We start from the raw sequence: 27894 nt of genomic DNA on the forward strand, positions 1-27894 counted from the left end.
CCTTCGCGATGCTCTCGTCAACTCGCCAAGTATGTGCGAGGCGACTAGCTCCATCCTTTCCACCTGCCCTCCCAGCAGAATCGTCCCGTCAAGCGATCCTTCGCGCCGCCGCCAGACCCACCCCTGCTGGCGCTCGATGCGTTCAATCGGATTCCTCAAGGAGAACCCCAAGGGACGTTCCGCCTCACAAGACTGCACGGGGAATTTCTTCTGGATCTACGTCCCATGCAGCGTTAGCTTTAGCGGAAGATAATAGGCAGTATCCTACGCAGCATTACCGGAATACTTGCGAAAGCAGATCGAGCCAAGATCACATACCTCCTCCAGACACGACTGCCGATGAATACCAACTTGACCCCTCCACTAGCCAGGCGCAGTCACAATGGCTGGACTCATGGCTCTACACTTACGACTTATCCTCTCTGCCTCCATCCCCTTTACCGCCATTAGAAACATTCCGAGGGCTCATCTTTTCTCAACCCCTCTTAGCCCTGTTGACCCTCACCAAGCTCTCTCAAGATGACTTTCGCCAGATCAAACATAAAGAACTTCGGAATCTGATGCACGGAGCGAGCAAAGTCCTTCGGGAGAGACCGGTCCTGCTCAGTAGATTGAACGAGGCGGACGTGACGAAGGCGTTGAGGATATTGAGGGCGATCTTGTTCAGTTTGCCAACGGGTGAAAAAGGATACAAGGATGCGTACAAGGGGAACTATTTCCAAGGACAAATCTTGAGTCATTTTCTGAACCTTTGTTCGAAAATGAAACAACCCAGACTCTTCAAATCCGTCTTTCAAGAGCGACTGAGAGAACAGCTCTCCCGACAACCTTCTGCCGATCGACCAATCTTACAATTCGACGTCATCGCCTCCAACCTGTCAGCACAATTTGAGTGGGAGCTTCTATTGGATCTGTTCAACCCTTCAGCATTCCCAAACCAATACTACACTCCTGAAATACTCGCATGCTACATGCAAGCGCATTTCGGCACATACCAATCCGCGAAAATCCCTCGAATATTCGAATTATATCATGTATTCAACCTGAAACCAATTGCAAAGGCTTACAACCACCTTGTACAATCGTACCTGGAAATGGGTGACCTGCCTGCCGCACGAGAAGTAGTCAGAGAAGCGAACTCGGACGGGATCGGCGATTACTCCTCTCAACAAATAGCGATCCTGAGGGGATATAGAGCACTAGGGCATGATGTGGATCTAGAAAAGAGGGTGTTGTACGACATAAATCGATTAGGGATTCCCCTTTCGGCCAAACTACTGAATGCTCTGATAAGGCTGCGTATGGAAGCGGGAGACCACGCAGCTGCAAAGCAGCTGTTGGAGAAGTTTGATCTTTCGGACTGGACTCAATCAACCGATCAGGAGGCACCTCACTTGGTCAGCCCAAACATAGCTACCGCGGCACTGGTCTTTGAGTTATTCAGCACTACGGGAGACCTGCAGGAGATTGGGACATTGTGGAGGGATATGAAAGCGGGGAAAGCGGGAATAACCGATCAACTCGTCGAAACGCTGTTAAGAGCTCTGATTCGCCTGGATCTCATGGACGAAGCCATTTCGATCGTTCAACCTGGCTCCGAGTCCCAGTGGGCACTGCCAGACGGTGTGAGACCGGGAGTTTTGTCGTTGAATTACCTCATCAATCAGCTAGGAAGACAAAGGGGACTGCAAGGGGTGGAATTCGGGTTATCGCTCCTCCATCAAACCGGTGTACCGCCTGACGACCTGACCCTGAAAACCGTTGTGGACTTTATCAGGACCTCCGTACAACACAAACCCGCCGAGTTGGCTTATTTGGTGGACCGAGTGACGAAGTCTTCTCACCTCAAGCCTACGCAGAGCTTACTCGATTCCATATTGCAGTCAGCAATCAATGCTATTGCCCGATCAGAAAGCAGAGAACTCGAACCATCCACCTCAGGCCACACCTTCTCCCCTACAGCAGGCATGAACCTATCTCCGAGGTTCGAAAAATCTCTTGAGAGGATTTTGGAAAGCCTGAAAGCCATAGATTCTAAATCTGGATCGCGGTCGTTGGTCAACCGATTAAAGTACGACGCAATGACTAGCACCCGGATCCAAAATATGCCTTCGGCGAGGATTGTGTGGAATTCGTTAATTGAGAGAGGGTACAAGCCGAATGAGAAACACTTCAACGCTTTGATTCAGGGTTACTCGGCTGCTGGGTTGATGTATCAGGCTCAAGACTTGTTGCTCCTTGCGAATCAGATCGGGTATGAGCCTACCAAGTCGATGTATTTCTCGATCCTAGTCGGATGGGGTAAGATTCAACGGCCGTCGAATTCGCGCAAGGCGTACGAAAAGATCAAGTCGAGCTTTCCTGCTTCGTTGGCGAACCACCACAACCGAAACCAAGATTTGGAAATCCTCACGGCGATGATACAGGCGTACAACCATTCGAAGATGTATCACGAAGCGGCGTTCTTGTGTTATACCGACTTGAAAGATCTGAATGTCACGCTAGATCGAAAGGCAATCAACGTTACTGCCCAAGCATTGAGGGGAAGTGGGGATTTAAAGGGATGCCTGGAGCTGCTGGAAAAGTACGGACCAGCACTGGACCCAGTCTCAAGGCGAATCGTCAAGGGAATCAAGAACTACCAGCGGAAAGCACTTGGACTGGCTATCCGTCAAACCCAGTCAAGATCTCATCCTCAGTCGGAATTGACCAAGGCGCTGAAGGAGACTGAGAGGTTGGTAGACCTGATCGAGGATCCGCGGCGGCATAATCAGAGGCTCTCGGAACAGGTGGAAAATGATCAAGCGGTTTTGAAGCTGGCTGAGACGTTGTTGGAGAAGGATGATCAGGCTCGACCGGCAGAAACAAGAAGATGGATAAGGTTGAATAGAGGGGTCAGAAGAAGGTTCAGAAGGGCTATCATCGGGCCCAAGCTCGACGCCTCTCTACCGGAGCAAGTGTTGTTGAAGAAGATACAGTATGATGAGAAGGTGGTCAGTCCGCATTTGAAAGGCAAAAGACGAGCGAGGTGTATCAGAGCGATCAAGAGGCGGAGCTCGGGTTACTTAGAGGGAGTAGGCACCATTGAGGAGAAGGCCGAAGGGATGGGCAGACGCAGGCTGCGCAGAGGGCGCATCAGACGGATGGAGTAGTGAATTGCACAGCTGCACGAGCATTTCATACACAATGCATGGTTAACGATTTTTATGATCGACGCCTTTTTGTTGGTTCTTCATGTTCGAGTCTTATACATGGCCGAGCTAGACTACCGGCTCGGAAGGGGGATTATCGTATCACGTAATTCGGATCGGAAGAGGCTCACTTAGGCTGTTCCTCATTGCGATCTTATGGTGGCTCGTGTCGACGACCACGACCAACTTCATGGAACCCCCACAACAGCGAGGATCACTGATCTATGCATGTTACTTTCCTGTTCCTCTTGGAGGTCAACAGCACGCCTATGCATTTGCGGTGTCTACGCAAGAATCAAGATGCCAAGTATACGTAGTTTTCAGGTGCTGGTTGGTGGTATTACGTAAATTGCATCGATGACGTCGCTTGAGTAATATGAGAAAATTAGTGGAACAAAAGCGGTGAAGTGAAGGTGAGGACGAGTGGGTTGATGATGGCTGTCATTCCCTTTCCGACTCCGACATCTTCTTGATTCATCTATCAAAACACATTTGTTATACTTAGCACCTCACTGGCTGCTTACACTCTCAATCACATTCCATACACAGCCCTCAACTTCATTCCGCTTAAGCAAGATACATTAGACAGTGATACAATGGTTGATACTGTAAGTTCTTGTCTGGATTTGTGGGCTTGCCACCTATCTCGAGAGAAGGGAAGCTGATCATTGCATTCATCCTTTCCGCCTCCGCCTATACTCTCATGCCATCGGAACGATGTCGCCGACTGCATTTGCCCCGTCATTTTACTCTATGTGCAAATCGTCTTAGTCCGCCCACATCCGAAGAGGACACCCAATCTTTTTCGGATTATTGCTCTTCTTCGCTTTGATCGAGGGGTGTATCACCGCTTGGCTAGGTGAGTCACCGCCCTTTGAGCGACCGAGCGCTCGTATATCCAATCTCCTCAGCTTTTAATTGACATATGTGCCTTTCTCATTTACGAAATAGTCTCCCGATACAATGAGTGAGTATCCCTCTTAAACATACACTTCTCGTCTTATTTTTCAGAATCCAGTCTTTCTCCCTTTTCGTTTGAGCTGACTCCATCCACCAGCCACGACACCTACCCCTCCAACTCTATCCGAGATCGACTCAAGTTCTTGGTCTTTGTTTCCTGGTGGACCGTGTTCTTCTCCGCCGCATACATCGTGAGTCCAACTGCCGCGGCCTTCAATACTTTCCCTTCAATATCCATTCTCACACTATACGGCTAATGAGCAATCTCCTTTGCCAGGCCGCATTCTACACCGCCTTCCTGAGCTTCGTCGCCTCAATTGCGAGCCACTTGGCCTGGATTGCACTCACGTGAGCCGCCTCCTTTTGCTTTACATTGGCGTGCACTTACTAAGTAATCGGTGAATTCAGGTGGATCTTCTGGCTCTCATCCACCGCAGCTTTCACAGCCGCCCTCGGAGGAGGCCAACGATGCGGATCATCCTCTCTCACTTACTGCTCGCAGAATGTCGCGGCCGAGGCATTCGGATGGATCGAGACTATTTTGATCAGTTTCGGGCTCGGTGCCATCCTGTTCATCGGTATCGGAGCTATCAGACGGGGCGATCGATTGAGCGGGGAGCTCGCGTAAGGTGGTAGTAAGCGAGAACGAGTAGAGACCTGTTGAGAAGGAGGAAGAAAGAGCTAGGGGAAGGGAGGATGGAAAGGAAATCAAATCTCAATCTCAATACCAATACCAATTCGATCACAGCACAGACAAGGCACTTATAATATAGCATCTCGATGTGAGGTGCAGCTACCGACGCCTATGAATATGAATAATATAATATGAACCTTCACGAGGCCTGTCTTTCCTTTCGCTACCGCCTTCAGATTGTGTGTGCGTGGATGTCTTTACTGAGTGCTGCATTTCATCATGACGAGAAAGACATTATGTAGCTATGAACCATGAACCAGACCGTAGACATATCGCCAATGCCGCCTGGATACTCGGCCGTTATTTTGACTTGTTTGTCACTTGCCGCTCATGTACTCGTAAATACCCCTTAACCTCCATATTAACCTATTTTTACCTCATCTCCTCATATGCTTGCTTACGTAGGTTATTTTATGTGATATCTCGCAAGAAATTGAAGGTATATCAGGTGGATTATTTTGATGATATGTTTATTGCATGCACATTTTTCGTCATTGCTCTTCATCAATTTCTTTATATTTTGCTCTGTACGCAGGAGTGTTTTTGGCTGTAGTGATCTGTATATAGATAGCTGAAGAACGATTTTTGCCATTTTATTATCCCTTGCTCGGCTTATCTTCAGCGCACGGACTATACTATCCTTTATCACCATTCCAGAAAAAACATACCTCGGAAAGGCACACACAGAAACATCCTTTGGACGGATCTACATCAACCATCGGCTTCCGTGACAGCCGGTGGCGACTATTCTCACGATATTCGAAGTATAGCATACAACAAAGGAGTAGAAAGATCCGAGAAGCGTGACTATTTGTAGATAGACGTGGTGCTTCTGGCTGCTGGTCCCTTTCTTCCCACTCCCTACCCTACCCTACCTTGTCTCTCGGGACTCCAGACGTGTGTATACAACTCACACATCACTTGGTGTGAGTACCAGTGCACGATGGGCGCTTTCGACGGAGCGTTTGATACTCTGCGAGGTGATCAAGTGTCATCAGGTTGTGAGTGTGCCATCGATGCTGCAGACCATAGCGATGCGATCCGACGCTAATTTTGCTGTAGTCTGGGGCGAACACACCAGTACCATAGATTGGTGGGTTGCCAGAATACCCGGGAAATCAATCAGATTGCTGATAGTGATAGCTTTGGTTTCTAGGTGCGAAAACAACTACGCGCATACCCCTTACATCGCAGAAACAGTCAATACCCTAACAAACCTGCCCTCGATCTTACTGGGTCTATACGGCTTCTACGCTGTAGTCAAGAACGGTCTACCGACGAGGTTCGCATTCTGTTATCTCGGTTTAAGTCTGATAGGTATAGGTAGTTTCGGATTTCATATGTCGCTTAGGTGGGAATGGCAATTGATGGACGAATTACCAATGGTCAGTCATTTCTCCACTTACAGTGAGTTCCCCGCTGAAGTATTGCGGCCGTATAGATTTACGTGGTGTCATATGCGGCTTTCTTGATATTGGAAACTTCCCCAGGACTGAAATTGCGTTATGGTGTGCTGGGGCCGGGAATTATGGTTCTCTGGGATGTATTTGTGACTACCTCTTAGTGAGTGCATCTAATCGTCACTGAAACCCTACCGTCTAACCCTGGCTGATCGTGGAACTGGAATCTCCCGTAGCATCTATCTGCCAAACCCTGTGTATCATCAAATAGCGTTCGCCATCATTTTGATCACAACAACAGCAAGAACGGCGTACTTGGCTTTCAAGCTACCGCCGAATCACCCATCAAAAGTCAAGATAGGCAAGACGATGGCTTGGGGAGTGGTCACCTTTGCAGTTGGTTTCGCTATTTGGAATGTGGATAATCTGTTTTGTCCTCAGTTGAGGATGATACGTGAACATGTTGGACCGCTAGGGGTGTTTGTCGAGGGTGAGTAACCCGTTGTTCTGTTCTCTTAGTCTGACTTGGCTGCAGTGCACAATCCGATGTTCCGCAAATGGGTTTCTTCGTCTGCTGCGAACTTCACCTCACTCACACCTTTCCGCCGATGTTCATCCATCCCTTCTACAAGTTTCGTCCCTTCCCGCCCTCATTTCGCCCTCCTTCCGCCCCGGTTCATCCTATTCCGACCTTCTGTCTACTTCTGCCTTGACCGCGAATGCCCGCCGACCGCTGACAAGCCTTTCGCTGCAGGTCATGCATATTGGCACCTTATGACCGGTTATGGATCCTTCTTGATATTCACCGCATCGATTTGTGAGCCGCTCTTCCCCTCCCCACAGTATGTCATCCATGTGTCAGACAACATCGCTAATCGACGAGTGGAATGCAGTATTGCACCTCTGCATAAAAGTCTCCCCTGACGCTTACACGTTCGACGAGAAAGCTTTCTTCCCTGTAGTATACCCTTTGCATTCGATTGACAGGAAGAAGGTGAAAGAGAATGGACATTCACGATAAGGAGTATCATAGATTACGGATAGGACACAACGATCTTGGTGACGATCTTTATGACGATTTCTGGTTGACGTTCGGAAGGACCCTACTCGCCTGCTATTCACATACATCTATCCGTACTAGTAACGAAACATCATGCCCTTTGCATCCTGTGATATATGCATTGGAAACATACACGCGGATTGCTTGGGAGTATCGCAAGCAGGATCCAAGCGGAAGGTATGCGTGAGGTAGATAACTGTCCATCTGATATACCATTATATACCCACACGCTCTGTCTAAATGACGCATAGTGATGCAGTGATGACCTAACGGATTGCGCGGTCTTCAGTGTCTAGTATGCATTGCGATATGAGATCAGTGGTGGGCATGTATGGTTAAAGACCTATACGGTGCCAAAGGACCCCCTCAAAGCTTATTTGGCACTCGTGGCAGAATCGCTCTTCGCCGCTCCCCCTTCTCGTATGTATCTGTCCGCTTCTTATGCTCGTCGAACACACCTTTTCGATGACTTATGCATGCGGTTTTTCACACGAGTATGATTCTAGAGAGGTACGACTCACACGCAGACCACATAATCACGAAAAAAGTACGTGTATGGTGGAGGTTTGCGCGGGATTACGCTCATTCCTTCCGGCTCTCGCGTGCGAAATCGGAACTCTCAATCTCGCCGCTCTTGACCAATTTGGGCGTCCTCCGGACGCTCAAACGCAGTCATGCAAAAGATATGAGAGTGTAGATGAGCATGCGGGCCGTGGAAATAGCGGGGAAAGCCGCTGGAGGATACATGAGACGATCTCCTTCCTTCTCTTCTTTCCGATGAAGAAAACCAAAAATATTTGGTTCCGAAGAACCACCTCTCCGCTCAGAGTTTGTCATCCTTATGCAGGGGCAATGCTAATCTTCTCTACAAGACAACGAGAAGTCAGCATGGGAAGCGGAAAAATCTCGGAAAATCGCTGACCTGTATCGTTCCAAGTTTATCTTATGCCACGGGGTTACCCCCGGGCAGGAGTCCAAGCTGCTTTCGGGAGCAAACAAAGTGAATTGTGCGACTTGAAAAGGATTGATAAGACCGAAGGTGTGGCTTAGCAGGAGGCCTTCGCGGGTTCAGGGAGCAGGCAAAATAGTACCACGTGTCTTCCACGTGAAAGAGGTCGAAAATTGACCTAGATTTCGCTAATGGAGAGTCAGGTTCATGAGATGTGAGGACTCAGAAAGATAGACGAAGTAGTCAGAGGAGCACTTTGTGACATGGAAGTGCCACTACTCTTTCTCTTGGTGCACTGCCGGCGTGCGCGCAAGTCAAGTCGAGTTTTTAGTCCAGAAAGATCTGCCAAAGGACTTCGGGAATCACTTTCTAGGCTTCGTTCTAGGTTGAGACTAGGGGTTATTCTGGAGAATTACGGCCGATTGTGGGATAGTTGGAACGGGATCAAATTTTTATACGGACAGTTGGAGCGTTCAGTCCGATGAATAAGGCACGCTCATTACGCAAATGTTCTTGGTGACACACCACCTCCACTAAACTGGTCCACTTGAAAGCAAGATGAATTTGGATGTACGGATAACGACAGATAGCAGAGCGTCGAGGGTATTGGAAACATGAGTGATGGTGAGATAATGTTGACTGCATAGTGAGCAGTCACAAGTGGCATTGGAGTCGCGTCGGAAGTATATTTGCACACGTCAACCCTGGAAAAGCAATGATTGACATTTCATCAATATGAGCGGAACCTTTTGGTGCGGTAGTAAGGATAAACAGGGATGCCTATCTGATTCTCATGTTCTGTTGGTCGTATGTGAGTAAGCAACATCCATAGTATACTCTATAAGCAATCATGGTGCAGTATACTCGTGCAGTTGCGCCTACGCGAATAGGAGGCAGAAGCGAAGTTATCCAATTGCCCTTCGACTCAGATACTCCTCATTGTTTCGCAAAACTATACGCGGATCTTGGAATGGGATCGCCTGACTTCCTCAGACCCGAGACTGATGCAAAAGAAGGCACACACCACGGTGATGTGTCTCTGCAGAGCTCGAGCTCAAAGGACACGCCAGGTATGGTCAATGACGTAGATGAGAAGGAAGACGAAGAATGCGAGGCCGATGCAGCAAAGAAACCGGAATTTTCGGTTGGGAAGGGGGGCATTGGAAGAGAGGCGAAAAAAGTGGGTAGGATGGGAAGCTCATGCGAGTAACATAGGCTAATGGACCGTATAGAAAGCAGAAAAGAGGGAGAAGCCGAAGGGTGACAAGGTGCGTGATGTGATTTTTGAAATTGAAAGATTCCTTTTGATCGATCAATCCGGTAGGTCACTCGTCCTTCCCGACGCATACCTAGGGCGACAACCTGCCAGAACCCACTAGGTTGTTCTCGGGTCCTTTCAGGACCCCGAACTACTTACAGGATGTCGTGGGACACCGAAGGTGGGCTGATGGTCGATGCATGCCCTGGTACGTTATCATTGATCGGAAGGAGCTGACATGTTCTAGCATGTAAAACGGAGTTCCTTCGCAACTTGAACAAGTATAAGAAACTTCCACTTGATCGTCGCCCCTCCCTGTCTACGCTCCATCGAGTCCCCGATGCAGGATCGTCAACTAAGACGACAATCGGGCAACCGGATCCGGAGGAGGAGAAAGATGAGGAGGTGGACCACGTCGTGGTCATCGACGACGAGGACGAACATCGTCCCAAGAAGAGAAAGACGGAAGGGGTCGCTGGTGGAAGTGATAGTGACTACGAGGAGTAGCGATTGGCGAGGGAGCGTAACCGTGAGCTTATACCCATCGCGCTGGAGAGTCTCGAGTGATTCCATGAGAAGTACAGTCGAACCTGTATCGCTGACATTGTCAAAATCTCAAAAGCTCAAGTCACTTGTTTCTTTCAAGCCAATTTGGCTTGTTCGACCTTCATTGTTAATATCCCTATCCCGAAATATACAACATGATCTTCCGATTGAAATACCAACATGTCAAAATCACCATAAAAACCGAACGAAGAATGAAGCCAATATTGTTGCCTGTAGATGTTTGTGTATTAGTCTTGTTCATGAAAGCAACGTGAGTTTGCGAGCTTTATCGTCAATGATTACAGATTGACTCGCAGGCTGATGGATCGACCGCTCGCGGCATTCAAGTGGTCGGGCTTCCACCGTCATTTTCATTCATTTCTATGCGTACAAGTCCGACGCACTGATCGAAGGGAAGGAATATGGCTCCATGGGTAGCACATCCCGAGAACGTTAGTGGGTACAAACACCAAGACGAGACTGAAAGGTTCCCTATGAATTATCTTGCGCTGACATCAGCTTCCTGAATGACTTCCAGCGGCACCCCGCGACACAGCCTCTCCATTGACTCTGTTCCGTTCAAGATCGATAAATCACCGCCCGCCAGGCGTTGATCTTCGCATGTGCATATGCGTATCGCCAGAGTGAACATATCCCATTCTTCAATTCTGCTATCGATGTAGCCTTGAAATGAATGGATGTGATTTTGCCACGTGAAAATGCCACCAAAAGGTCATCAACAATAGTAAAATCTCCCTGAAAACATCGTACGGCTATTGGAAAGCTCACGGTTCGCGTCAAAAGTTATGAAAAGTCAAGCATTCAACTGTTATCTTCTTCATAATCCATAAGAGCTCTCTCGTATTGGTCCAGCGAAGATAGACAAAGATACTGCTCAAGATGGTCTACGCAGCGACAGCAACTGCTCCAGTCAACATCGCTTGTATAAAGTATGTTTCCTTTCTTCCCCATGACATGCCGATATGGTGTCTACCGTCCGCTCGGTCTCTATGCCTAAGAGTAAGAGGGACTTGCTGACAAGTCGATCTTAGGTACTGGGGTAAACGAGATACCAAATTGATCCTACCTACCAACTCGTCCCTCTCTGTCACCCTCGACCAAGATCATTTGCGGTCAACTACCACCTCTCGCGCGGACGAGTCATTCGAAAAAGGCGATAGGTTGTGGTTGAACGGTAAAGAGGAGGTCGTCAAGCCTGACGGACGATTAGGCGTATGTATCACGGAGCTTAGGAACTGGAGAAGTATTGAGGAAGAGAAAGACTCGAGTCTGCCTAAGGTGCGTGTACTTGCCAAATCACAATTTATCTTCAACCCTCTTTTCACGATCCAAGCTCAATCGCTGCGACTCGCTCCGCTCTTGTAGCTGTCGCAATGGCCTCTTCGAATCGCATCATACAACAACTTCCCCACCGCTGCCGGACTCGCCTCATCCGCTTCTGGTCTCGCCGCCCTCGTCGCATCCCTCGCTCGTCTGTACCAACTACCCCAAACTCCCTCTCAGCTCTCTCTAATCGCCCGTCAAGGATCCGGATCCGCCTGTAGATCATTGTTCGGCGGCTTCGTAGCCTGGCGCGAAGGGGTCAAGTCAGACGGCTCAGACAGTCTAGCAGAAGAAGTTGCTCCTCAGTCGCATTGGCCAGATATGCACGCTGTCATCTGTGTCGTATCCGACGCTAAGAAGGGCACATCAAGTACTTCGGGTATGCAACGGACCGTCGAAACGTCTACTCTCCTGCAAGAACGTCTTCGGATCGTACCTGGTCGTATGGAGGCTATATCTACCGCTATCAAGGAGAAAAACTTCGAAGAGTTCGCCAGTATCACAATGAAAGATTCCAATTCGTTCCATTCGGTTTGTTTGGATACTTCCCCTCCGATCTTTTACCTTAACGACGTCTCGAAATCGATCATAGCCGTCATCGAGGAGCTCAATCGATCCTCTGGGAAGATCATTGCTGCGTACACGTTCGATGCGGGACCCAATGCGGTGATCTATGCCTTGAAGGAGAATATCCCGAAAGTGTTGGGAGCGATCAATAGGTTTTTCCCGACTTCGGAAGAACCTAGAGATCCGTTCGGAATAGCTGCGCAAGATCTGCCGGAAGGATTTGATCTGAAGGTGGTGAGAGAAGGAGGATGGGAGAAGGGCGCGGTGAAGACGTTAATTCATACGAGAGTAGGAGATGGGCCTAGGACGTTGAGCAAGGAGGAGAGTCTGTTGAATGACAAGGGAGAGCCAAAGGTCTTGGCTAAGGCTTAAACGCTGAGGATCGTTGCCATAATTTAGGGAGGATTTGGGTAGCTTAGAAGTAGAGCAGTGAGTTTCCTGAGTTTACATATTCAAGTAATACATAATGCACGTGACAGTCATCGAGTACAGCATGAACATTGACCTGCGATGTCCGGATCTCTGCTTTTGACCGGATACAATGGGATGACACATCGTAATAATACACTGATGCTCTAATCACTACTACACTTCTGCACTTACGCACTGGTACACTAATGTCTATGTCACTTATGACAACTTGGAGAGTGGACAAAACGTGTATGACAGGGAAGGGAGCTTGAGCTGAATTGGATGATTTAGATCTTGCCTTGTCTGCGCAATTCGGCCATTCTCGCACGTTCGATCTTATTCCTCAAAGCGCCTTCGCTATATTGCGAAGGCGACTTGTGCGAGAAATTCTTGATGGTGATAGCTGGCTGATTGGTCACCTTTTTAGTCGATGGCGAGGAAGATAGACCGGAAGAGACGCTGTGGAGGATTGGCATCAAGGTCAAAGTGGTAATATTTACAGAGCATATGAAACCATCGTCGCAAGTCCCAAATTCAGAGCGTTGAGCAAGAAGGGTGGTATTTAACATGACGGGTGGTACAATAGGTTAAATCAGATTAGCGCGGCCCTCTTATGCAAATTAGAAGAAGAAACGTCGGGTATAGGTGGCAGTGAATTGGATGACCCGTTGGAGGGTTCGATGATGGGTTCAGGCGAACGCGGGACTTGATCAGGAGGACAAGGAGCTGGAGCTGGTGTTGGATGAGGAGGTGGTAAAGGTGCAGGAGGGGGTGATTGTCCATTTCCTCCATTTCCTCCATCTCCGCCTCCTTTCCCGGATGGAGAGGAAGAAGAATCAGGAGGACCATCCGATAACGGCCAACTGAATGGCCAAGGGAATGGGAAGCCGTCGATCTTTAATGGAGATTTTGAAGGAGGAGGGTACGGCGTAGCGTAGAGTTGGGGCGTATGTGAGAGCTGGCGAAAGTGATCTTGGAAACGAGGCGGGTGTTCATGATCATGCACATGCAGATGAGGAGGAAGACGAAGACGAAGACGCAGGAGATGGAGATGGAGACGGACCCACCTTTGTCGGCATAAAGAAGTCAGCCGAGAGAGGTTGAATGTCTTCGGAGCGTAAGTGATCATCTTGGTCTGTCTGGTTTGGTAAAGCAGAGTAGAGTCAAGGTGAATATCAGAAGTCCATAGTCAGAAGTTAAGTGCGTTAATTGCACGGCGTTCGATTGGTAGAGCTTGATATGCGGATCAGATTGATACGATGTACAATACCGGTCTGAGTCGTATTGACCTTTTATACCTTGTCGAAACCATTTCACCGGTCCGATGATCCCTTCCCTCGCCCCAATCGATCACTTCCAATGGACCAATATCCTTTCAAGGTAGTCATAAAGGACGAGTGATCTCCCAAGAATCCTTACAAAACCATCTCCGTCCTTTCCCTTCTCTCTCCAATCCAAGGGCAAACGATCCATATCAACGATCAACGATTCAGCAATCTCCACTGATATCGGGTATCCACGAAGATCACTCCATCACTCCATCGTTCGATTGTCAATCGCAAGGTGAAAGAAGAACACGGTCCACCCCTTCTCCTGGATCTCCAATCAAGTTAGCAATGGTACCCTTGGAGCAAGCACTGTTCCTCCAACGATGAATCAGTCGTCGATGAATTGGAAATCTCATATCATTAGTACGGTAGCAGATCAGGAAGAACATCAGAGATTGACAATGCCAAGCTGTAAGAGACTCGAGGATGTACTCAGGAGTCGCATTCACTTGATTTCCACTTCGTACGTCTACTGCACATTGCGTATGCATGTCGACCGACTGTGCACAGCCTCGGCGGTCTAAGGGTCTATAAGCAGTCTAGCTGGTATTTGTCCGTGACATATGGCCCAGAGACCATTGACCCGACAATGTTCAGCGTCATTTCAACGACCGCTTTACGCTCTCAAGATCGGCCGTATATTCATAATCTTGCTTCGCGAGGCTGCAGATATGGCAGCATACTTCTGTACACAGCCAGAATGAGTTGCTGATCGATGGTATCTGACAAGGGTGAACATGATGACGATCATCCCCTTCGCTTGTCTTCGTGCTCGTGGGGTAATCCCAATTCGTCTATTGCTCTTCTCACCTCCTCGACATCTCCAGTATACTAACCCACGAAGTCAGCTCAAGCCTGCTTTTTTTCCGTGGCTGATAGCTCACCTTTCCCCTATCATCTGACAATTTGACGCAGTTCTTCCCGTTGATCTGATTCAGCTTGATCACGATATTGAGCGGTTTTGACACTTCCGAGGGGTTCGTGGTCTTCTTGAAATCGTTAGTGAGGAAAGTTCCGATTCCAAATGCGGCTATAGCCATAAGGCGTGGATCAGTATCATACTTCAACATATGAAGCATTTTACCATGCTAATCGAGCGTACCTGCCATCCCAATCTCGTCGCACCCCTTTTGCAGGGCAAGAGCCGTTTCTATGTCTAAACCATCACTGAAGATGACCCGTTTGCCTTTCGCGATCTCATTCTCGTGATCTCGTTTTATGCCCGAAATGTCTTCGATGATCTTCCAATTCTCTTTCGCGAGTTTCACAAAGGCGAAGGGATCCCCCGAGTCTTGTCGCAGAGTGGGCCATCTCATAGCTCTCTCTGGGTTAGAGGTGAAATCGGCGAAGAACGCTTGAGCAGTGTATGTGTCTGTCAACATGGTCAGAGGTGCGCCACTTGGTCCAGGTGGGTAGACTGTACAATCTTCATATCAGCTGAGGCAAGCTTTGGGCCACCAATTATCTGACTCACCCTCCTCCCACATGTCCATCGCTCTTCCGTTGGCGCCCTTGTATCCGTAAGTAGCGCCTATAGCCATGATCCATTCGTGCGCGATGGTCCCGGCGGGTTTCAATCCGTATTTCAAGGCGAGATACACCTATGTGCCAGTGTCAGCTGTGTATTAACCCTGCTAGGAGCGCTATAGTTCCGACAGCGGATATAGGCACATACATTGCTAGTTCCAGCCAATAAGCCTCCATTGCCACCTTTCGCTTTATACTCTTCGAATCCAGCGATCAGACCCCTTATCACTGTGTCCTGCGTTCGGAAGGATCTTCGTCGTCTGGTACCGAATTCCGAGAAGATCAATGGTGTTGTAGGTGAAGGCGGCGAGAAAAGAGCGAGCGCTTTCTGCTTTGCAAGCTCTGCGAACTCCCTGCCAGTCAGCTTTCTGCGCTATCGTCCACCATGTAGCTGCGGGCGGCTAACCGAATTGGCCCTCATGATCCCAATCAGTATCTACGAAGTTGAAGTATCCTTCACTCACTGCGGATATGCCGTGCCTCATGTCAGCTACTGTACTATAGGACGAGTTTAGGATAGCTGAACAACGCACTTACGAATGGACATGATAGGCACTTCATACAAGATGGTATCTCTCCACGGTCCCTTGATCTCGATGCCAACTTCCCCCAAAGAGCCACCATCTGATTTTGGATGGAAGGACAATTTGACCTGGTTGACGGGATCTAGCTGCATGTTCTCGAGGTAGTCGAGGTATTTGCTGGGAAACCATGGGTAAGCCTCTTTCAGCTTGATCCGCTCTGCAGGTCGAAGTTTGAGCTCGCTCAAACCTGCGGACGACAAACACGTAAGCAATCTAATCATCCAGTGGTAAAAGGGTACCTCACGCAGTACACGCTGCTGTACCCAATCGAAGCACTCTCGGTTGAACAGCATGTGCGGTGATCTGTTGGTGAAGCGGATGACCACTTGGGCCTCGTGGAAGTGGTGCAAGACCGCGTTTTGCATTGTCAGCTGAGACGGAACAAGCTCATTAGCGACTCCTGATATACCAATGGAGGTAAGATCTCCTTTACGAAGGGGGACCTTGACGTACCTTGTAGAGATCCGTGTCGAGGATGGAGAAGGGTATCTCGACCTCTTCGGCCGGAAGATGAAGGATGTCTTGCATTATGGGCGAACAGGAAGCGGAGTGGAAGAGAGCTTGGATATTTGTCTCGTGGATGAAATCCAATTCCTGACGCTGAAACAGTCTGGGTGCGTGATGAAGAGAAAGAGGTTATATATGCTACAGCAGGCATCTGCGTTATCTTTACTTTACTCGAAATCCATGAATGATCGCCCTCCACTGAAACTGAAACCCGGTTTTGACGAATGTGGTGCATCTTCCAGCACGTGTGGCCCACATGATCTCTCTTGAAAACCCGGCTTCCACAAATGTGGTGCATTTTTTAGCACGTGATTATCACGTGGCTTTATTTGAGCGAATGCATTGCCACGTCACATTGCGCCTTTATCGGTGAGTTCCGATTATCTGACTCGTTACGCTCGAACCCGAACTAACCAGATAGATCTACTTGACTTTTTGAAGCAATACATAAAAGCGCTTCTCCACATACTTCTCCTCTCTTCTTCATTCGTACAACAAACAATCAAGATGGCCGCCACTGCTCCCGAACAAGCTGGAACTTCCGCTGAGACGCAACCTCGACAACCTATTTGGCTGCGTTGCGAGAAGAAGCCTTTCGAACATCGTTCAGCTCTTACTCCAACTACCGCTAAGACCCTGCTCGAGAACAACTTCGAGGTCTTCGTTGAGCGAGATCCTCAACGAATCTTCGACGATGAGGAGTTTGAAGCGTGAGTCAAATCAAACGGGCTGTTTCGCGTTCTAATTAGCTGACCTGATTTCTGATTCAAAGGGTTGGATGCAAGCTCGTACCCAACAACGAGTGGCCCAGTGCGCCCGTCGAGATCCCCATTATTGGTCTGAAGGAATTGCCAGAATCAACGTGGGTCTCTTGTCTCCTTCCTCAGCCGAGCGGAGTTCAGCTGGTGAACGAATGAGCTAATGACATGTGCTGATACTCTGCGTGTTTAGCGACCCTCTCCCCCACACCCACATTCAATTCGCACACTGCTACAAACAACAAGGCGGATGGACCGACGTTCTCAGACGATTCAAGGAAGGTAAAGGTACATTGTACGATCTCGAATTCCTGGAAGACCCCAAGACCAAGCGAAGAGTAGCCGCTTTCGGGTTCCACGCCGGTTTCGCAGGTGCCGCCGCTGGAGCACTCGCTTTGGCTGCTCAGCAGAAAGATGGTGGAAAGGGCGTGTTGAAGGGATTGAAGCCTTACAAGAGCGAACAAGCCATGGTCGCTGAAGTCTCCGAGGCCTTGGAAGCTTACCCCGGAGGAAAGTCCAGCGTGAAAGTGCTCGTCATTGGAGCGCTTGGACGATGTGGAAGTGGTGCGGTTGACCTATTCCGAAAGGCCGGATTACCCGAGTGAGTTTCAGCTGTTGTCCGTACACTAGCTTTCAGTCGCAGCTGATAAATCTCAACGTCGTTGCGAACATAGAGAGAACATCGTCAAGTGGGATATGGCCGAGACAGCCAAGGGTGGACCTTTCCAAGAAATCCTCGATGGTGAGTCGACTTTGCGCTGGGAGATTCTTCCAGTCTGAGGTGACACAGCTAAAACATGCTTTTAATTAACCAGTTGATATCTTCGTGAACTGTATTTACCTCTCTCACCCGATCCCCAAATTCATCACTTCCGACTTCATCGCCCAGGCGGGAGACAGCAGGAAGCTCGCCGTCGTCGTCGACGTTTCATGCGATACCACCAACCCCCACAACCCTATTCCAATTTACGATATCAACACTACTTTCCCCGAACCCACCGTCGAGGTGGATACAAAGGGCGTCGGAAAGCGATGCACCGTCGTCTCCATTGATCATTTACCTACACTTGTAAGTCGTTTGCCCTCGGTTGAATATATCGCTTTGATTAACTTGTACTCGATAGTTGCCAAGAGAAGCTTCGGAACAGTTCTCCAAAGATCTCTTACCTACTATTCTGAGTCTCCCTCAAAGAGCTACCGAGCCAGTTTGGACAAATGCGGAAAATTTGTTCAAGCAGAAGTTGGAAGAGGCTAGAGTCGCGGACGAGAAGAGCAAGTAACACGGCTTAGAATATCCTAATGATACGATAAATCAAAAATGCATGTTATACTGGATTTCTGAAGATATTTCAATGGTGAAGGCGAGAACCATCTGAGCTACAAGCTACGGGTGTGAAAAGAGATTCTCTAGTCAACATCGGCATTAGACAAGATAGCGTAGCCTGTGTTCTTAAGGACTATGGCATTTTTTCCTCTTCCAGCCTTTTCACTGAAGTGAACTATACAGCTAAAATAAACCCAGATTATCACTAGTGTGGGATCGTAGACTATCCAGCAGAGGACGAAAAGACACGGGTAGTATGCAAGCCGCCCTACTTGGTCCATGAATGAGCGCGTTGCCCCTCTTCTCAGTGAGAAATTCGAAACCGATAATCTCTTAGAGATTCTTGTTGATCGAATTGGCTTTGTGGGGTTGCTTTGATCAGCATCTTCCACATGAATCACCAAAGCACCCGCTCCGTCTCTACACTCGTAGCAAGGCATCTCCCAAGACTCTCCCGCAGGGATATCCAGTAAACCGGCCTCCGGGTATATGAAAGCACGAAGCCATCTGATTACATTCTCCCCGTATCGCCTACTGGATGGCTACGTACAAGGTCTCGATCAGCGCATAGTACGACAGAGATCGCGTGACGTACCTGAGTACGCGCACCCGCAATTATACTGAGCAGACAGGCGTTACCAAATTGCGAGATGGCGTGTAAAAGGTGCAAAGCTTTGCGCTCGTCGGCAGTAGATTTCCATGTCTCGGACTGAGTCAAGTCTCTTGCGTAGATATCGACCAGAATGTCAATAAACATCGAGTACAGTACCGCGTTGCTGGAAGATGAGGCTATCGCGAGGATAAGACTGATATGCGTTAGAAAGTTATCACCAATAGTCCCGGGTAGCAGAGCGGAATTCAACTGGACTAGATTCTACAACCAAAGGATTAGCCCCTCTGAGAGTATGGATAGCTCGTTGCGCAGGGACGAGTTGAAGCTTTCGTTCTGACTCACCCCTATGCTCCATAAGGAGTCGTAAAATAGGGGCCAACCAAGCTTGACGAACTCGACCCCTTCTACCTCGCCTCGAGCCGCCTTTTCCTCTCTCACCGCTCGCGTTATCCTCGGATTGAAGATGACTTGGTCCAATGATGCTGCCCTTTCTGGCCTTTCCAACTTCATGGCCATATGTATGGCTCTGGACAGATGGCACAGGTTGTCCATTTTGTTTTGAGTAATCGAATTGAGATCCTGTTGGACGCCTTCTTCCCATATCTGATAGTCTCGTTCCGTCGCTTTAGGCAGCGTCATTCTTTCCCCAGATTCGCCGCTCTGGCAATCTCCTAAGTCTATGTTCTCGGAATCTTTGCCCACAGAAATCGTTAAGGCAGCGTACGACCCGGACCAATCGCCAGTTATCTCCGCCTCTTTGTAAGCAGCAGCGAGAGCTTCTTCTGCAGGTTTTGGCGGTTTACCGCTTTCGTCTGCGATACTTTGATGACCATTCTCGTCTTCGTCTCGGTCATTGAACAGATATTGCCCTCTATTCACTGACATAAGCCGCAGATATCTCCCCCCGTCGCCAGCAATTGTCGTTGCAGGTAGCTCCGCGCTTCGTGGTCTGATCACATCGCTGAGTTTTGTGACGCAATCATGCACAAAGTCCACGACTTTGACCAGATGAGGCGTTCCATTGGAAACGGCTTGTTGAGTGGCACTCTTGAACGTGTGATTAAGATCCTCAGGAAGACACTGTTGCATACATCCCGTGATGGACGATAATTTTGTTGCGATGTCCTGAATGATCGTCATTCAGTGGAATTTCTCGGGAAGACGTTGACTTACCTCTCTCAACGCTCGCTGTTGGATATGCACTCGCAGTGTCGCTACAGCCAGATCAGAGGACGATTCGCAAATTCTGGCGGGAGAGAACTACTCCGATGTTAGCTTGTGAACGCGATGTCGCGGCGTTCACATGAGAGAGGCGCCTCACGGCCTGAGAAAGAAGATCGAGCGAACAAATGGGAGCACTTCGGCATGCTTCAGACACCAGTACATCCCTCTCCCTGGACCGCATGAATCCCTCCGCCAACGGAAAGACAGGTCCACGGATTCCCTTGAACAGATGGAACACTTACTGGACTCGTGTACATTCCCTCCCGCGTCTTCAGCTCGTTTCTGATGTAGACGGCTCGTCGAATTAAGGGATTCAGAATGCATGGGTATTTTCGCAGTCGGAACTCATCCCAAGAATCCTGAAGTAAAGAATGAGCTCGATAAACTGACAATCGAAGCAAGACGAATACTTACTTGTCCTTTCCCCTTGAGATCGATTTGAAAGAGCTTGGCCAATGCTTCTTTACCCAACTCGAATGGGTTGGATCGTATAAGGTACCCACCGTCTTCGTCCGAGATGTAGCCCAGGTTGACTGCCATTGACAGAGTTGATGATCGTGCTAAGTCGTCCGCCCACAAATCCAACTTGTTCAACCAGACCGGGTTCTTCGACAAGAAGAAAGTAAACTTGTCCCATTCGGTGCGTCCTTGAGCACTGGGAATTGGGCGAAGCCTGGGTCCAATCAGGGAATATATCCTCACTCCGGACTTCCACAATCCTTCTTTCCATTCTATAATCGCTATGCTCTCCCTTTCACAGATGGCTCGCCCGACTTCGATGTGTTCGTCGAACTTATTCAACCAAGATCCCCATTCAGGAAATGTGATTTCTAATTCAGCTTTGATTTTCGGAATATCGAATTGATAATGATGCTCTCCTTTCTTGGGAAGATCTTCGACAAAGTCGTGTGGATTGGTAAGACCGAAGAAGGAGAACACCAGGACTAATCCATTGTGGAATGCATCGCCATCAAACCAGAAAGCTTGGTACTCAGGCTTTGACGGGCCGTTTTTGAGAGCCAATAAGATATGTCTGATCTTCTCCTGCACCTCCGGAGTTTGATTGGGAACAGGGTGACCCCAATTAGTCACCCAATGCTTGTAAGCTTCGCAGCTTTGCTCATCGCCAGGATAGTATGTAGAGACTGTGGCGCTCCTCTTGTCCATGTTGCTACGAGTGCGGAAGCTGAAAGTTGGAACGCTGCTGAGGGATGTGAGGTGTACGCTGACGAGAGGATGTGACGAGTGTATCGGGACTGTCAATGTCGTAACGTCAGCTTCGACTCTCTCGAAGTCATACAGATTGGTAGAAGCTCGCTTGTTGGCTCTGGTTCAGTCGTTGGACCCGCTTGTTATCCGAAGTTTCGTGTCTTCCAAATTGACGGACTTTACGATCTGAATTCAGCTACTGTCACTCATCAGTATGGATGAATCGTCCACATACACTGGTTGGCGCTCACTCACATGGGACGACGCCAACACACTCTCGACGCTTGAAGAAACAGAAAAGTTGATGCAATTTCCGAGGTGGATACGTAGAGGGGAGTTGATTTCTTGCTGCAAGAGGGTTGGTCTGCTCAGTAAACAACCGATGAATGTGTAGTGAGAAGGTGATTGAATAAGTAAAGAAGATGAAGGTACATTGTTGAAATTGATGGCAGTTGTGTGACCGTGCGCAGTGTCTCACTCGAGCACAGTATTGCAACGAGTCATCAACGTGGCAGCAATCTCGATTTGCCACTTTCAACGGGTACAAGTACATTCGTCATGGCACTCTGTCATGAAAGGTACCGCAAGATGCTGAAACAACGCCCTTTTTGGACCCTGAAGGGGTAGCAATTGATTCAAGCTGTCCCTTGCCTTGTAACCGACGACAGCGAATGAGAAGACCGCAGAGGAACTGCAATGACCGAGACACAGTCATCTTGGTATATTGAGAGCAGAGTCTGTGCATAAAGGTTGATACGAGATGCACGGTGGAGGTTGATAGCTTTACTGTATGTCCTCACTCTGCTTTGGCTCCAACCTCTGCTCCAACCACCATTTTTCTTCCCCATGAGAGGACATTCCATTCCTCTTCTTCCCATGGCGCTACCATGACGCTCTTCTGCAATCTACTTAGGCCCTCTTCGCGACCATCCAAAATCTCAGCTGTACCCCTCAGTCTCTGTGATGCCGCCTTATCTTCAACGTCCTCCACCTTGTCCATACTTTCCAATACCTCAACCGCTTCTTTGGCTTTTCCAGCTTGGATGAAAGCTTCAGCCAACCTGTTTCTCGCGCTGACATCCGCAGGTTTCGCCTGTACCGCTTTCTCGAGGATAGCATGAGCTTCATCCGGCCGACCTTCAGAAAGCGCATGCAAATATAAGACCAAGTCCGATTGACCGGTTGGATCTTCCTTGATTCGCGTTTCGAGTGGTCGGGATTGCAATTCGGACATTGCAGCTTCCACCAGATCCACATCCGATGACACCACTGCTATCGCTGCTAAAGTGGAAATCACCTTGAGTGACGGGCGCTCTTGCGAGAGACTATGATCACGATGGTCAGGTAAGTCAGTCCTGCTGGTTCTCAACTATGTGGAGAGACTTACCACTCCATCAGATTGCTCTTAGCGGTCTCCCTTGCATCCTCACCTCCCAGTCCCCAAAGCGTCCTGCTCAATAATACCGCTACTTCCTCTTTTGTCCTCCAGTCTTGAGAAGAAGTAGCCTCGTCCAAGGCATTCTGGAACGCGTCCAAGGATTCGTCGATTTGACCTAGCCAATATTGAACCAGCCCCTGTAATAGCCTACATTGGGGTTTGAGCAGTGCGATTTGTCCGTCTGGTCCGTCTGTAGATCCGGAGATCAACTCCCAACAGTTGTTGAGAATATCAAGCGATCTCTGGTATTTCTTCGCAGCAAGTTGCACTCTTCCTAGATTGACTAACGCCACAGCGTAACGAGATTCGATATCCGCCGACTCTGTCCTCTCGAATTCCTCCTCGAGTACTGCAGCTGCTCGTTCAAGCGATGTAGCAGCTTCGTCGGCCAGACCAAGCCTTTCGCAGATCAGTCCATACAAATGAGCCGCGGCAAAGTCGTTTGGTCTCTGGTGGCAGTAGTGACGCAGAGCGAAGGCAGGTTGATGAAGAAGGTTGACATCGATCTGGGCACCCGGCACAAGGAATCTTTCGAAGGTAGCGATGGCCAAAGCAAGATCCGCTTCGAGCTGTGGAAGTAGAGAGTGCTTGTCAGGTCCAGTCCAGTTGTAAGACGATGGCAAGCTTACAAGTGATCCAGCAGATAAGGTGACCGCGTGGGAGTATAGAGCTTTGGCATTGTGCTTGTCTCCATTTCTCTCCGCCAACATACCCTGGCCGAACCATGCGGGTGCATAATCAGGATCAGTGATTTGGGCTTTGAGGAAGCATGGATTGGCGAGTTCTCTGTCGTCCAATCGAAGGTAAAGATATCCGAGATTGGCCCATACGATTGGATCCTGCGGATGATGTGATCAGCTAAAAGGCCTGTCCAGATTTTGGAGGATATATTCAGACCCACCTTGGAGTAAAGCTCGAGGGAAACCACGAAAGCATGCTGGGCTACTTGCGGTCCCGCCGTCTCCGAGATCACACCAAGAGCATTCCATAGTCTCTCATCTCCCGGATCCCTCTCCAAAGCCAATCTTATGCTACCAATTGCAGCCTTCAAGCATGAGGTTCTCTTCTCGCCTTCCGGTAGTCTGAGGGCAAGGGAATGCAGCGAGCTAGCCAGATCATACAAGGCCGGGTCTGCTATTCTGGGCTCGTTCTTCAACAGATAAGCTCGGTAGGCGAAGGCAAATATTGATGATTTGAGGGTATATTCCAGATCTGGCGAAGTTTGCAACAGGTTTGCGGCATGCCCAATTCCTTCTACCTGCGATCTTCGATCCGTGTCATCATCCATTAAGTGCTGAAGAACGGGCTGTAAGACTTCGGCTGATGCGGACGCCTCCTCAGCACTCGATTCTTGGTTGCTCAATTCGAACGTAGCGTCGCCAACGGTCTTCCACGCCCAGGCTCGGTGACTTCTGCCATCTTTCAGAACATCTGTTGCTAGCTTGATGGCGGAATGTAAGGCATTCCTCGACCTTTGCCTGAAACCGCCGGCAGCCGTCTGTCGACCTAGTGCGAGATGTGCATCGGCAAGAGCAGCGATGATACCGATTTGTCCCCTGCCAGCGGTATCAAGCACTCGTTCATACGCCTCTATGGCTTTATCGAAGACACCTAGCTGCGCTTGGGTTTCCCCTATATTGAAAAGAGCTCGCCAGTTGTCGGATTGCAATTCGAGAGCATGGTTGAGAGTTTTGAGACCTGCGATGTGTCGACCGCACTTGACGTATGATTCGCCTAGCATGACCCACATGGAGACGTCGTTGGGGTCGCCTCGAAGAGCGATTTGGTAAGCCTGCGCAGCTTTGGCGTAATTTTTGTAGTGCTGCATGCGGTAAGTGTCAGTCAATGGTTCTGCTTGATGCGAGTCACCCGAACTCACAACTTCTGTCGATCCAAGCGCTTTCCAGGCCCAGCCATTTTGGGGAGCGAATCTTCCCTTGGCATTCATGACCTCTCCACCGGCCACTCCGTCTAAACCGCCTTCACCTTCCATTACTCTCATTGCAATTGTTCTCACTAAAGACCACTCATCGTCATTTGCATAACCAACGGCGAGCTTATGAGCAGCTTCAGTCTCGGTTGCGTCGAGCTCGAAAGCCTTTTGAAAGCACTTGAGCGCCCGCTCTTCGTCCGGAGGATTAGCAGACTCGTAGCAGATACCAAGCGAGGTGTAGGCGGAGGGGAAAGTGGGTAAAGCTCGGATCGATGCCATGAACCATTCTTCAGCATGTTGCCGACTCTCTTCATCTGCGCCTGTTGTCAGCTTAAACCGCTCCGAGATGCTCAAGCAGAAAATTCACCTCCTATGAGCCATTCCGCTCTCCCCAATCTCCACCAAGCTCTAGCTCTTGGGAATGCTTCGTCATCCTTCCCGTCTTTCTCCCATCGGGCATCCCTGATCTCCACCACCTCTTCAAGAATTGTCCGACCCTCCTCGACGTTCCCTTGGTTGACCAGACACCAAGCGGACTCCTCTTTGGCGGCCACCACGTCCCTCTCATCTCCGCCAGCGTCTATGAGGACTTGGAACTCCTTTCTAGCCTGTGCCCATTTACCAGAAGCTTGGTGTATCTGCGCTCTAGCGAATCGAGCCTCCTTGTTGTCCGGCTGCAGCTTGAGGACGCCGTCGAGCAGTCGGACGGCTCGGGGATGATGCTTGGGGGCAAAGTGAGGAACGCAAGCCATACCTATAACTGTATCGAGGGACGCTCGGACACTAGTCAAGTCCACTCAGCTCGGCCCAGCTAGCTACTGATTTTCCTGCTTACCTAGGTAGCGTGATTCCTCGTTCGTTCTCAAGCTCTTTGACCAAGGCCTTGCCCTTATCCCCGAAAGCGATAGCATTCGCCCAATCTTCCTCTTGTAGAGATATTCTAGCCATGACTCGATACGCGAATATTGATTTCGGCAATTGGTCAACCAATTTCTACCATTTGTGACTCAGCGGGATGCGAATCGCGAGACAGGAACCAGCTCACTGTCATTGCCGAGACCAGTTCTTCCCTCTCCTCCTGATCCAAGTCCTCAGCCAATAAACCTTCCTTACCGGCGGCTCGACGAGCTTTTCTCCGTTCTCGAGCATTCATTCCACTTCGACCTTTTCTGTTTCTTGGTTTCTTACTAGCCTTCTGCGCTGCTGTCTCCTCTCCGTTGACTGATGGGGACACCTCTTCCTCTTCTTCGGGTTCCGGTAGGGGGAGTTTGAACCATCTACAATAATCATCGATGAAGTCGGTCATCTTCGTTTCGGGGAATGATTTGGCATATTTGTGCAGAAGCTCAATATCGTAGACTTCGGGAAAGTCAGCCGTCATTTCGTCTTCCCCATTGATGCAACTCACACAAGGTCGGCTCGTCCTTGCCTTCCAGAACCCAAGACCATCCTTCTTCAGCGCCTTTCCCTGTGATACCTAGAAGAACGAAACCATTGGCTAGGTCATTTGTCCTCTTTAACGCTTCTTCCTTGTTCGGCGTCGAATAGGTATGCGGTGCGAAAAGCGAAGCTGCAGGCAGATCTGTAGCTCCCGTCTTGGGCGGTTGGGCGGGTTTATCGCTTTTGCCTTTAGGCTTGTTTGATGCAGGCTTCTCAGCTAATTGAGAACTGGCATACACTGAGCTGTCAGCGAACGTTACGGTAGCAGATGAGACCTGACTCACGGCAACGATGCTCCCAGCTTTCTCCAAAAGTTGAACTCCCTGATTTCCACTTCCCTTCTGACGTCTTCCGCTACCTTGGGATGGGATCCCACCTCCTTCAGCAATTCGACCATCCTCATACCCAATTCACCTCCTAGCACTTCCGCTTCCACTTTCCGCCTGACTTCTTTCTCTGGTCCAGCGCCCAGTCGTTGCCGGCCAATTTTGACCTCCTTTTCCACAGTCGTATGGACCAGCGACTCGGCTCGAACCAACAGATTCGTCAATAGCGGTAATGAAGCAACGAGATGTAGTGCGTGAGGTAATGGACTGGGCAGAGAAGGAGCTATAGCTGCGGAAGCGGGAGGGTATATCGGTGCTGGAAATGGAACATATGATTCGCTTGGCGGTGTGACATCACGTATGAGCGGTACGAGGGGTGAAGAGGGAAGGAGTTGTTCTAATGCTCGATATAGCTTATATGTAGGTTGGACGTCAGCGGTTTAGACCAGATCTACATAAAGAGTGTAATAATTACCTTCTCTGACGGACCACGTTTTACTCGAAGCTCTAATAGATCTTGTAAAGCAGCGGCACATTTCTCGCCATCGCCGCTGAGACGCCGTCAGGATGCAACCAACGTCATCATGGAAAATCGAGGCGAAGCTCACTCGTCATATGCAGTCTGCACGAACAGTTCGAGCAGACGACCGAGCTTCTCCCAGTCTTCGTTCTTCTCGTATAGCTTCTTCAAGCCCAACGAGGCCAGCGGATTCGAAGAATCTAGCTTGTAAGCGTGAATATACGACTGACCACCTTTTATCAGCTTCAACCGGCTTTGCTCGAATCCTGATATCGGATGATCACCTTTTCTGCTTCTTCGTTCCGTTGCAGCTGAGTCAACGCCAGGCCTCGAAATATCAATCTGGGACAGACATCAGTATATGAGACCATCCACCAATTCGAAAATCACCTACACTTGAGCGGCTTCTGGTGCATCCTCTCCGATCGATTTCAGCCAAGTATTCGCCTCATACAGCGCAGATTCCGAGTCTCGGTCTTCCAAATGCGATTTCATGGATTTCAATGCTTTCTTAGTTGATGACATCGTGTGCCGGGGTATATGGTGGGTCACTTGACGACCCTTATGCAATACAATGCAGAAATTAGAAGCAATGAGTTGAGAAAGAAGTTTACGATGAAGAGGTGGACATGTAGGGTGGAGAAATGTACGATGACGTTTGGTGAGCTGGTCTGAGATATCAGGCTCACCATTTTAATCGATAACTGGTATCTAAACGTCAAAACGTCAAAACAAATCCCTCTTCCTCAACGTTATTCATCAACACTCAACCGCCTAGTACAT

General features: G+C 49.2%; 10 protein-coding genes across 10 annotated transcripts; 6 read left to right on the forward strand and 4 right to left on the reverse strand.

Annotated features, from left to right (window-relative positions):
- Positions 1 to 8: 8 nt before the first annotated feature.
- I303_105024 (uncharacterized protein) lies at positions 9 to 3152 on the forward strand (the record flags this gene model as incomplete). The annotated part of the gene is made up of 1 exon (XM_018408822.1): positions 9 to 3152. One exon carries the CDS (start codon positions 9 to 11, stop codon positions 3150 to 3152), a length of 3144 nt encoding a protein of 1047 aa, XP_018262513.1.
- A 635-nt stretch (positions 3153 to 3787) lies between these two features.
- Positions 3788 to 4779, forward strand: I303_105025 (uncharacterized protein; the record flags this gene model as incomplete). The annotated part of the gene is made up of 6 exons (XM_018408821.1): positions 3788 to 3799; positions 3963 to 4050; positions 4143 to 4158; positions 4249 to 4342; positions 4429 to 4499; positions 4560 to 4779. The coding sequence occupies 6 exons, from the start codon at positions 3788 to 3790 to the stop codon at positions 4777 to 4779; spliced, it is 501 nt and encodes a 166-aa protein (XP_018262512.1).
- Positions 4780 to 5788: 1009 nt separating this feature from the next.
- I303_105026 (uncharacterized protein) lies at positions 5789 to 7266 on the forward strand (the record flags this gene model as incomplete). The annotated part of the gene is made up of 7 exons (XM_065969083.1): positions 5789 to 5846; positions 5908 to 5938; positions 6002 to 6230; positions 6287 to 6408; positions 6482 to 6735; positions 7000 to 7062; positions 7139 to 7266. The coding sequence occupies 7 exons, from the start codon at positions 5789 to 5791 to the stop codon at positions 7264 to 7266; spliced, it is 885 nt and encodes a 294-aa protein (XP_065825155.1).
- Positions 7267 to 8989: 1723 nt separating this feature from the next.
- On the forward strand, positions 8990 to 10019 carry I303_105027 (uncharacterized protein; the record flags this gene model as incomplete). Its single annotated transcript, XM_018408819.1, has 5 exons — positions 8990 to 9065; positions 9127 to 9434; positions 9487 to 9522; positions 9579 to 9693; positions 9760 to 10019. The coding sequence occupies 5 exons, from the start codon at positions 8990 to 8992 to the stop codon at positions 10017 to 10019; spliced, it is 795 nt and encodes a 264-aa protein (XP_018262510.1).
- A 939-nt stretch (positions 10020 to 10958) lies between these two features.
- Positions 10959 to 12341, forward strand: I303_105028 (diphosphomevalonate decarboxylase; the record flags this gene model as incomplete). The annotated part of the gene is made up of 3 exons (XM_018408818.1): positions 10959 to 11008; positions 11111 to 11357; positions 11445 to 12341. 3 exons carry the CDS (start codon positions 10959 to 10961, stop codon positions 12339 to 12341), a joined length of 1194 nt encoding a protein of 397 aa, XP_018262509.1.
- Positions 12342 to 12667: 326 nt separating this feature from the next.
- On the reverse strand, positions 12668 to 13509 carry I303_105029 (uncharacterized protein; the record flags this gene model as incomplete). Its single annotated transcript, XM_018408817.1, has 2 exons — positions 12668 to 12839; positions 13046 to 13509. 2 exons carry the CDS (start codon positions 13507 to 13509, stop codon positions 12668 to 12670), a joined length of 636 nt encoding a protein of 211 aa, XP_018262508.1.
- Positions 13510 to 14455: 946 nt separating this feature from the next.
- Positions 14456 to 16347, reverse strand: I303_105030 (nicotinate phosphoribosyltransferase; the record flags this gene model as incomplete). Its single annotated transcript, XM_018408816.1, has 9 exons — positions 14456 to 14539; positions 14593 to 14738; positions 14811 to 15125; positions 15183 to 15309; positions 15384 to 15577; positions 15642 to 15698; positions 15773 to 16006; positions 16064 to 16190; positions 16273 to 16347. 9 exons carry the CDS (start codon positions 16345 to 16347, stop codon positions 14456 to 14458), a joined length of 1359 nt encoding a protein of 452 aa, XP_018262507.1.
- A 486-nt stretch (positions 16348 to 16833) lies between these two features.
- Positions 16834 to 18364, forward strand: I303_105031 (uncharacterized protein; the record flags this gene model as incomplete). Its single annotated transcript, XM_018408815.1, has 6 exons — positions 16834 to 17036; positions 17099 to 17188; positions 17278 to 17685; positions 17759 to 17826; positions 17900 to 18153; positions 18209 to 18364. 6 exons carry the CDS (start codon positions 16834 to 16836, stop codon positions 18362 to 18364), a joined length of 1179 nt encoding a protein of 392 aa, XP_018262506.1.
- Positions 18365 to 18631: 267 nt separating this feature from the next.
- Positions 18632 to 21412, reverse strand: I303_105032 (uncharacterized protein; the record flags this gene model as incomplete). The annotated part of the gene is made up of 7 exons (XM_018408814.1): positions 18632 to 18676; positions 18810 to 18950; positions 19004 to 19282; positions 19364 to 20146; positions 20195 to 20281; positions 20488 to 20604; positions 20660 to 21412. The coding sequence occupies 7 exons, from the start codon at positions 21410 to 21412 to the stop codon at positions 18632 to 18634; spliced, it is 2205 nt and encodes a 734-aa protein (XP_018262505.1).
- Positions 21413 to 22250: 838 nt separating this feature from the next.
- I303_105033 (uncharacterized protein) lies at positions 22251 to 27636 on the reverse strand (the record flags this gene model as incomplete). Its single annotated transcript, XM_018408813.1, has 14 exons — positions 22251 to 22779; positions 22842 to 23461; positions 23522 to 23731; positions 23794 to 24714; positions 24772 to 25139; positions 25193 to 25608; positions 25661 to 25818; positions 25871 to 26184; positions 26234 to 26493; positions 26550 to 27004; positions 27067 to 27142; positions 27200 to 27336; positions 27396 to 27453; positions 27506 to 27636. The coding sequence occupies 14 exons, from the start codon at positions 27634 to 27636 to the stop codon at positions 22251 to 22253; spliced, it is 4653 nt and encodes a 1550-aa protein (XP_018262504.1).
- Positions 27637 to 27894: the final 258 nt, after the last annotated feature.

Source organism: Kwoniella dejecticola, chromosome 6 (genome assembly GCF_000512565.2).
Source record: "Kwoniella dejecticola CBS 10117 chromosome 6, complete sequence".
Lineage (NCBI taxonomy): Eukaryota > Fungi > Basidiomycota > Tremellomycetes > Tremellales > Cryptococcaceae > Kwoniella > Kwoniella dejecticola.